The 10,063-nt window shown below is 59.0% G+C and overlaps 1 protein-coding gene across 1 annotated transcript in view; it reads right to left on the reverse strand.

Moving 5' to 3' along the window:
* Positions 1-9,968, reverse strand: part of LOC122547584 (arf-GAP with coiled-coil, ANK repeat and PH domain-containing protein 2-like) — a 10,497-nt gene extending 529 nt beyond the window's left edge. The window contains exons 1-4 of the mRNA XM_043686194.1: positions 9,864-9,968; positions 7,363-7,477; positions 5,258-5,442; positions 353-422 (exon numbers count right to left, since the gene is read on the reverse strand). Of these exons, the coding sequence (XP_043542129.1) occupies positions 353-422; positions 5,258-5,442; positions 7,363-7,477; positions 9,864-9,958 (465 nt within the window). The 5' untranslated portion in view covers positions 9,959-9,968. The remainder of the gene's footprint in view (positions 1-352; positions 423-5,257; positions 5,443-7,362; positions 7,478-9,863) is intronic.
* Positions 9,969-10,063: the final 95 nt, after the last annotated feature.

The following is a 10,063-nucleotide window of genomic DNA, read 5'->3' on the forward strand; positions in this document are numbered from 1 at the left end:
CTCCTTCCCCGTTCCCTCCCGCTATACACCGTCCCAAATGGACCGCAAACCCCTTCCCCGTTCCCTCCCGCTCTACACCGTCCCCCAATGCACCCCAAACCCCTTCCCCGTTCCCTCCCGCTCTACACCGTCCCCCAATGGACCCCAAACCCTTTCCCAGTTCCCTCCCGCTCTACACCATCCCTGATGGACCCCAAACCCCTTCCCCATTCTCTCTCGCTCTACACCATCCCTGATGGACCCCAACCACTTCCCCAGTCCCTCCCGCTCTACACCATCCCAACTGACCCCAAACCCAAGACCATCGCAGCTTGACCACTGTGCGCCCTCTAACCCCTGACCCATGCCTCACCTTGAGCAGCTCCGGCTCCCAGGTGTCAAGGGTCAGGGAGCGAACTTTGGACTGATGGACGCCCAGACCCCTGGGAAGAAGAGGGGACGTCAATAAAAAGGAGATCTTTGACAACCCACAGCCTGCCACCTCCCATTCCCCGCCCCACCAACCTGTTATGAAGTTGTTGGGCTTGTCCTGTACCTTTACGAGAGAGTGTCATGTGACTGACTGCACGCATAGAGTGTGCGGACAAGTTTAAAACTATAACATTTGGCTGGGAAACAATTAGCCGACCTGAGTACCATATTCCGCAACCATTTGAATTCAGCCAATCAGTTGAAACTATGCCCCAAGATACTAAAACCCAGGCGAATTTGAATTTTACTGCTTTGACGACATCAGACCAATGAGGTGATCCGATATTTCTGAAAGGAGACAGTGAGGCCGGCAGACGCTGGAGTTCAGAGTCAAGAGTGTGGTGCTGGAAAAGCACAGCTGGTCAGATAGCATCTGAGGAGCAGGAGAGTTGGCATTTCGGGCAAAAGCTGTTGAAGGGCGACACATCCCTGGGCACTATGGGACACTGTCCCCACGGCCGAACCACCCTAACCGACACATCCCTGGGGCACTATGGGACACTGTCCCCACGGCCAACCCACCCTAACCTACACATCCCTGGGCACTATGGGACACTGTCCCCACGGCCAACCCACCCTAACCTACACACCCTGGGCACTATGGGACACTGTACCCACGGCCAACCCACCCTAACCTACACATCCCTGGGCACTATGGGACAATTTCCCACAGCCAACCCACCCTAACCTACACATCCCTAGGCACTATGGGACAATTTCCCCACGGCAAACCCACCCTAACCTACATATCCCTGGGCACTACTGGATGTCTAGGTTAGGGTGGATTGGCCGTGCTAAATTACCCAAAGTGCCCAGGGATGTGTAGGTTAGGGTGGGTTGGCCATGGGGAAATTGTCCCATAGTGCCCAGGGATGTATAGATTAGGGTGGGTAGGCCGTGGGGACAGTATCCCATAGAGCCCAGGGATGTCTAGGTTAGGGTGGGTTGGCCATGGGGCAATTGTCCCAAAGTGCCTCAGGGATGTGTAGGTTTGGGTGGGTTGGCCGTGGGTAATTGTCCCACAGTGCCCAGGGATGTGTAGGTTAGGGTGGGTTGGCCGTGGGAAATTGTACCACAGTGCCCAGAGATGTGTAGGTTAGGGTGGGTTGGCCCTGGGAAATTGTCCCATAGTGCCCAGGGATATGTAGGTTAAGGTGGGTTGGCCGTGGGAAATTGTCCCATAGTGCCCAGGGATATGTAGGTTACGGTGGGTTGACCATTGGCAAGTATCCCATAGTGCCCAGGGATGTGTAGGTAAGGGTGGGTTGGCCATGGGCAAGTGTACCATAGTGGCCAGGGATGTGTAGGTTAGGGTGGGTTGGCCGTGGGGACAGTGTCCCATAGTGCCCAGGGATGTGTAGGTTAGGGTGGGTTGGCCGTGGAGACAGTGTTCCATAGTGCCCAGTAATGTCTAGGTTAGGGTGGGTTGGCCGTGGGAAATTGTCCCATAGTGCCCAGGGATGTGTAGGTTAGGGTGGTTCGGCCGTGGGGACAGTGTCCCATAGTGCCCAGGGATGTGTAGGTTAGGGTGGGTTGACCGGAGGGACAGTGTCCCATAGTGCCCAGGGATGTGTAGGGTAGGGTGGGTTGGCCATGGGGACACTGTCCCATAGTGCCCAGGGATGTGTAGGTTAGGGTGGGTTGGCCGTGGGAAATTGTCCCACAGTGCCCAGGGATGTGTAGGTTAGGGTGGGTTGGCCGTGGGAAATTGTACCACAGTACCCAGAGATGTGTAGGTTAGGGTGGGTTGGCCGTGGGAAATTGTCCCACAGTGCCCAGGGATGTGTAGGTTAGGGTGGGTTGGCCCTGGGAAATTGTCCCATAGTGCCCAGGGATATGTAGGTTAAGGTGGGTTGGCCGTGGGAAATTGTCCCATAGTGCCCAGGGATATGTAGGTTACGGTGGGTTGACCATTGGCAAGTATCCCATAGTGACCAGGGATGTGTAGGTTAGGGTGGGTTGGCCATGGGCAAGTGTGCCATAGTGCCCAGGGATGTGTAGGTTAGGGTGGGTTGGCCGTGGGAACAGTGTCCCATAGTGCCCAGGGATGTGTAGGTTAGGGTGGGTTGACCGTAGGGACAGTGTCCCATAGTGCCCAGGGATGTGTCGGTTAGGGTGGGTTGGCCGTGGGAAATTGTCCCACAGTGCCCAGGGATGTGTAGCCTTAGGATGGGTTGGCCGTGGGGACAGTGTCCCACAGTGCCCAGGGATGTGTCGGTTAGGGTGGGTTGGCCGTGGGAACAGTGTCCCATGGTGCCCAGGGATGTGTAGGTTAGGTTGGGTTGGCCGTGGGGACAGTGTCCCATAGTGCCCCAGGGATGTGTAGGTTAGGGTGGGTTGGCCGTGGGGACAGTGTCCCAAAGTGCCCAGGGATGTGTAGGTTAGGGTGGGTTGGCCGTGGGGACAGTGTCCCACAGTGCCCAGGGATGTGTAGGTTAGGGTGGGTTGGCCGTGGGGACAGTGTCCCATAGTGCCCCAGGGATGTGTAGGTTAGGGTGTGTTGGCCGTGGGGACAGTGTCCCACAGTGCCCAGGGATGTGTAGGTCAGGGTGGGTTGGCCGTGTGGACAGTGTCCCATAGTCATCAGGGATGTGTAGGTTAGGGTGGGTTGGCTATGGCTGAGGAACGGCTGTGGATCCTGGGATTGTACTCATTGGAGTTTAGAAGATTAAGGGGAGATCTAATAGAAACTTACAAGATAATTCATGGCTTGGAGAGGGTGGACGCTAGGAAATTATTTCCGTTAGGCGACGAGACTAGGACCCGTGGACACAGCCTTAGAATTAGAGGGGGTCAATTCAGAACAGAAATGCGGAGACATTTCTTCAGCCAGAGAGTGGTGGGCCTGTGGAATTCATTGCCGCGGAGTGCAGTGGACGCTAAATGTCTTCAAGGCAGAGATTGATAGATTATTGATGTCACAAGGAATTAAGGGCTACGGGGAGAATGTGGGTAAGTGGAGCTGAAATGCCCATCAGCCATGATGGAATGGCGGAGGGGACTCGATGGGCCGAATGGCCTTACTTCTGCTCCTATGTCTTATGGTCTTATGGAAACAGAGAGATAGAGACAGTGAGAGAGAGACAGAGAGGGAGAGTCAGACAGAGAGACAGAGAGAGAGAGACAGCGAGAGAGACATATCAAAGTGATGCTTACCTTGTGGGCCCACCTGTCTCACGTAGCCAACACACACAGAGTGAGAGATAAAGAGACAGAGAGAGAGAGAGACAGACAGACAGAGAGACAGACAGATAGAGAGACAGACAGATAGAGAGACAGACAGAGGGAGAGAGAGACAGAGAGACAGTGAGACAGAGATTAGATTAGATTACTTACAGTGTGGAAACAGGCCCTTCGGCCCACCAAGTCCACACCGACCCGCCGAAGAGCAACTCAGACCAATTCCCCTACATTTACCCCTTCATCTAACACTCTGGGGTAATTTAGCGTGGCCAATTCACCCGGCCCGCACATCTTTGGACTGTGGGAGGAAACCGGAGCTCCCGGAGGAATCCAACGCAGATACGGGGAGAACGTGCAAACTCCACGCAGACAGTTGGCTGAGGCGGGTACTGAATCCGGGTCTTTGGCGCTGTGAGGCAGCAGTGCTGACCAGCGTGCCACCCTCAGCACAGCACAGCAGAGCGGGTCAGCTGCGATTCTCCTCTCGACCCAGAGCACACGTCGAGATATGTTGACACGTTTCGTGATGGGGTGCCTGTCTCTGTCACGCGGTTAGTTGGTGGGAAACGCGACAGAATCGCTGGTGGTTTCGACGCCATCGTTGTCAGTTCCAGCGCAGCCTCTCGTTAATCCCAGCGCGGTCGCTTGTCAGTTTCAGCGTTCTGCGCAGACGTCCGTGGCTGTGGTTATGGGAGCTAATCTCTCTCTCTCTCCCCTTGAGAAGGACGGTGACTGCAGCCCTGGCTTTGAGTCCGTTATCAGACAGTTTGTGTTTCTATCGAAGGGGTTGGCTGGACCCAGACACTTCGACGGGCAGGGAACGCTACTCTCTCCCACCCCACCTCCACGCCGCCTTCATCTCATCAACTGGGTTGTCAGCGCATCGTGTCTCTGTTCTGGGTGGTCCCAGGCAGGGCCTGTGTTTGGTCTGCTCTCTCTCTCTCCATATTGTCGTCCAGTGGCCATCTTCTGTGATAACTGGCCAACAGATGGCTCAGCGGCCATCTTGTGTGATAAGTGGCCAACAGATGGCTCAGCGGCCATCTTGTGTGTCACGTGGCCAACGCATGGCTCAGCGGCCATCTTGTGTGTCAGGTGGGCCAACGGACGGCTCGGCGGCCATCTTGTGTGATAACTGGCCAACGGACGGCTCGGCGGCCATCTTGTGTGTCAGGTGGCCGACCGATGGCTCAGCAGCCATTGTGTGGCAGGTGGCCAACGCATGAGTCAGCGGCCATCTTCTGTGTCAAGTGGCCAACTGCTGGTTCAGCAGCCATCTTGTGTGACAATTGGACAATGTGTGGCTCAGCGGCCATCTTGTGTGTCAAGTGACCAACTGCTGGTTCAGCGGCCATCTTGTGTGACAAGTGGACAATGTGTGGCTCAGCGGCCATCTTGTGTGTCAAGTGGCCAACTGCTGGTTCAGCGGCCATCTTGTGTGACAAGTGGACACTGTATGGCTCAGCGGCCATCTTGTGTGTCGAGTGAGCGTCTGGTTGAAATCTAGTTTTACCCCATTCCGTGTCGTAACTACAGAGACATTTGACAAACCCACGCCCCTCACCACCACCCCTCCGTGAGCGTTAACCCTTGGCTTTCTGACCTATGGATGCCAGAGCACTCGATGCACAGTGTGATCCCGAGATTGATGCTCGCCCATCGCGGGTCGGACCTGCCACAGTCACAGCAGAGATGGTTCCCCGGGACACGCAGGGACTGCTCCAGGACCCTCCGGCCATCGCTGAAGGCATTCCTGCCCTCCGACGGCAGGGCACCGACCTCGGGACCCTGGGAGGGAGACAAAGCTGCATCATTGGAGGGTCGGAACTGAGGGAGGGTCGGTGCTGAGGGAGGGTCGGTGCTGAGGGAGAGTCGGTGCTGAGGGAGAGTCGGTGCTGAGGGAGGGTCGGGGCTGAGGGAGGGTCGGGGCTGAGGGATGGATATGAGGCGCCTGTCGTGGGTTTGATAAACTCGGCCTGATCTCAGGCAAACATTGTGACAGTAGAATGTGAGTCCAATTGCTCTCATCTCTCTGCAGGTCTCAACAACTGTTTACAAACTGATAACTCCCAGGTCCTCCCTTGTGTAAACGACTCAAATCCAACTTTGGCAATTTACTCTGAAACAGGCCTCTCCCATTGTACGGAGACATGAACTGTGCTCCGAGTGTGGGTCTGACCGAGGGATACGGAGATGGGGAACTGTGCACGGTGCTCCCAGTGTGGGTCTGACCGAGGGATACGGAGATGGGGAACTGTGCACGGTGCTCCGAGTGTGGGTCTGACCGAGGGATACGGAGATGGGGAACTGTGCACGGTGCTCCGAGTGTGGGTCTGACCGAGGGATACGGAGATGGGGAACTGTGCACGGTGCTCCGAGTGTGGGTCTGACCGAGGGATACGGAGATGGGGAACTGTGCACGGTGCTCCGAGTGTGGGTCTGACCGAGGGATACGGAGATGGGGAACTGTGCACGGTGCTCCGAGTGTGGGTCTGACCGAGGGACTCGGAGATGGGGAACTGTGCACGGTGCTCCGAGTGTGGGTCTGACCGAGGGACTCGGAGATGGGGAACTGTGCACGGTGCTCCGAGTGTGGGTCTGACCGAGGGACTCGGAGATGGGGAACTGTGCACGGTGCTCCGAGTGTGGGTCTGACCGAGGGACTCGGAGATGGGGAACTGTGCACGGTGCTCCGAGTGTGGGTCTGACCGAGGGATACGGAGATGGGGAACTGTGCACGGTGCTCCCAGTGTGCGACTGACCGAGGGATAGGGAGATGGGGAACTGTGCACGGTGCTCCGAGTGTGGGTCTGACCGAGGGACTCGGAGATGGGGAACTGTGCACGGTGCTCCGAGTGTGGGTCTGACCGAGGGACTCGGAGATGGGGAACTGTGCACGGTGCTCCGAGTGTGGGTCTGACCGAGGGACTCGGAGATGGGGAACTGTGCACGGTGCTCCGAGTGTGGGTCTGACCGAGGGCTGAGGGAGGGTCAGCGCTGAGGGAGCGAGCACTGAGGGAGGGTTGGTGCTGAGGGAGGGTCAGCGCTGAGGGGTGGGTCAGCGCTGAGGGGTGGGTCAGCGCTGAGGAAGCGGGCGCTGAAGGAGGGTCAGTGCTGAGGGAGGGTCAGTGCTGAGGGGTGGATCAGCGATGATGAAGCGGGCGCTGAAGGAGGGTCAGTGCTGAGGGAGGGTCAGTGCTGAGGGAGGGTCAGCGCTGAGGGAGGGTCAGTGCTGAGGGAGGGTCAGCGCTGAGGGGTGGATCAGCGCTGAGGAAGCGGGCGCTGAGGGAGGGTCAGTGCTGAGGGAGGGTCAGTGCTGAGGGGTGGATCAGCGATGATGAAGCGGGCGCTGAGGGAGGGTCAGTGCTGAGGGAGGGTCAGCGATGAGGAAGCGGGTGCTGAAGGAGGGTAAGTGCTGAGGGAGGCTAAGTGCTGAGGGAGGCTAAGTGCTGAGGGAGGGGCAGTGCTGAGGGAGGGTCAGTGCTGAGGGAGGGTCAGCGATGAGGAAACGGGCGCTGAAGGAGGGTAAGTGCTGAGGGAGGGGCAGTGCTGAGGGAGGGTCAGCGATGAGGGAGGGGCAGTGCTGAGGGAGGGTCAGCGCTGAGGGAGGGGCAGTGCTGAGAGAGCAGGCGCTGAGGGAGCGGGTGCTGAGGGAGGGTCAGTGCTGAGGAAGGGTCAGTGCTGAAGAAGGGTCACCCCTTTCCCTACCTGTCCCCAGTTATCCAGCAAGTGGGAATCTCGGTAGGCCGAGTTGATCGTGGACTGCATGGCCTCTATCCAGGAGTGACGGGAAAGCTCAGAGTCCGCCTGGAGGATACAGCTCCTGGGGTAGGAAAGGTGGAGGGGCTGGGTGAGAGGGCAGTGCTGGAGGGAGGGGCTCTCAATGTCCAAGCCCACCCATCCACATGGGATCGACCAACACGCCCAGACTCGTCCCTCAACCCAATCACCCAGGGGTCACGCCCAACCCAATCACCCAGGGGTCACGCCCAACCCAATCACCCAGGGGTCACGCCCAACCCAATCACCCAGGGGTCACGCCCAACCCAATCACCCAGGGGTCACGCCCAACCCAATCACCCAGGGGTCACGCCCAACCCAATCACCCAGGGGTCACGCCCAACCCAATCACCCAGGGGTCACGCCCAACCCAATCACCCAGGGGTCACGCCCAACCCAATCACCCAGGGGTCCCCAACCCCAACCCAATCACCCAGGGGTCACCCCAACCCCCAACCCAATCACCCAGGGGTCACGCTCACCCCAACCCAATCACCCAGGGGTCACGCCCAACCCCAACCCAATCACCCAGGGGTCACGCCAAACCCCAACCCAATGGCCCAGGGGTCACGCCCAACTCAATCACCCAGCGGTCATGCCCAACCCAATCACCCAGGGGTCATGCCCAACCCCAACCCAATGGCACAGGGGTCACCCCAAACCCAACCCAATCACCCAGGGGTCATGCCCAACCCCAACCCAATGGCACAGGGGTCACCCCAAACCCAACCCAATCACCCAGGGGTCACGCCCAACCCAATCACCCAGCGGTCACGCCCAACTCCAACCCAATGGCCCAGGGGTCACCCGAAACCCAACCCAATCACCCAGGGGTCACGCCCAACCTAATCACCCAGGGGTCACGCCCAACCCAATCACCCAGGGGTCACGTCCAACCCCAACCCAATGGCCCAGGGGTCACCCCAAACCCAACCCAATCACCCAGGGGTCACGCCCAACCCAATCACCCAGGGGTCACGCCCAACCACAACCCAATGGCCCAGGGGTCACCCCAAACCCAACCCAATCACCCAGGGGTCACGCCCAACCCAATCACCCAGGGGTCACGCCCAACCCCAACCCAATCACCCAGGGGTCACGCCCAACCCCAACCCAATGGCCCAGGGGTCACGCCCAACCCCAACCCAATCACCCAGGGGTCACGCTCACCCCAACCCAATCACCCAGGAGTCACGCCCAACCCCAACCCAATGGCCCAGTGGTCACGCCCAATCCCAACCCAATCACCCAGGGGTCACGCCCAACCCCAACCCAATGGCCAAGGGTCACCCCAAACCCAACCCAATCACCCAGGGGTCACCCCAAACCCAACCCAATCACCCAGGGGTCACGCCCAACCCCAACCCAATGGCCCAGGGGTCACCCCAACCCCAACCCAATCACCCAGGGGTCACCCCAACTCCCAACCCAATGGCCCAGGGGTCACCCCAACCCCAACCCAATCACCCAGGGGTCACCCCAACCCCCAACCCAATCACCCAGGGGTCACGCCCAACCCCAACCCAATCACCCAGGGGTCACGCCCAACCCCAACCCAATCACCCAGGGGTCACGCTCAACGCCCAACCCAATCACCCAGGGGTCACGCCCAACGCCAACCCAATCACTCAGGGGTCACCCCAACCCCAACCCAATCACCCAAGGGTCACACTCAACCCCAACCCAATCACCCAGGGGTCACGCTCAACCCCAACCCAATCACCCAGGGGTCACGCCCAACCCCCAACCCAATCACCCAGGGGTCACGCTCAACCCCAACCCAATCATCCGGGGGTCACGCCCAACCCCAACCCAATCACCCAGCGGTCACGCCCAACCCCAACCCAATCACCCTGGGGTCACGCCCAACCCCAACCCAATCACCCTGGGGTCACGCCCAACCCAATCACCCAGGGGTCACGCCCAACCCAATCACCCAGGGGTCACCCCAAACCCAACCCAATCACCCAGGGGTCACGCCAACCCCCAACCCAATCACCCAGGGGTCACCCCAACCCCCAACCCAATCACCCAGGGGTCATGCTCAACCCCAACCCAATCACCCAGGGGTCACGGTCAGCCCCCAACCCAATCACACAGGGGTCACGCCCAACCCCAACCCAATCACTCAGGGGTCACCCCAACCCCAACCCAATCACCCAGGGGTCACACTCAACCCCAACCCAATCACCCAGGGGTCACGCTCAACCCCAACCCAATCACCCAGGGGTCACGCCCAACCCCCAACCCAATCACCCAGGGGGTCACGCCCAACCCCAACGCAATCACCCAGGGGTCACGCCCAACCCCAACCCAATCACCCAGGGGTCACGCCCAACCCCAACCCAATCACCCAGGGTTTCACGCTCTCCTTCCAACACAATCGCCGGGTGGGGCGGGGGGTCAGGCCCAACCCTGGTCTGACATACGTGTGAACGGAGAAAATCTCAAAACAGAAGCGTCTGTCCAACTCATCCAGTTTGCGTACGGAACACAGTCTCAAATCGTCCATCAGGGGGACCATATCCTCCTGGAGGATAGGGGGTGACGCAGAGGGAGAGGGAGAAACAGAGCCACAGAGGGAGAGGGAGAAAGAGAGAGAGAAAAAGAGGGAGAGAGAGAGAAAAAG

The sequence above is a fragment of the Chiloscyllium plagiosum genome, unplaced genomic scaffold (genome assembly GCF_004010195.1).
Source record: "Chiloscyllium plagiosum isolate BGI_BamShark_2017 unplaced genomic scaffold, ASM401019v2 scaf_8882, whole genome shotgun sequence".
NCBI classification, from domain to species: Eukaryota; Metazoa; Chordata; class Chondrichthyes; order Orectolobiformes; family Hemiscylliidae; genus Chiloscyllium; species Chiloscyllium plagiosum.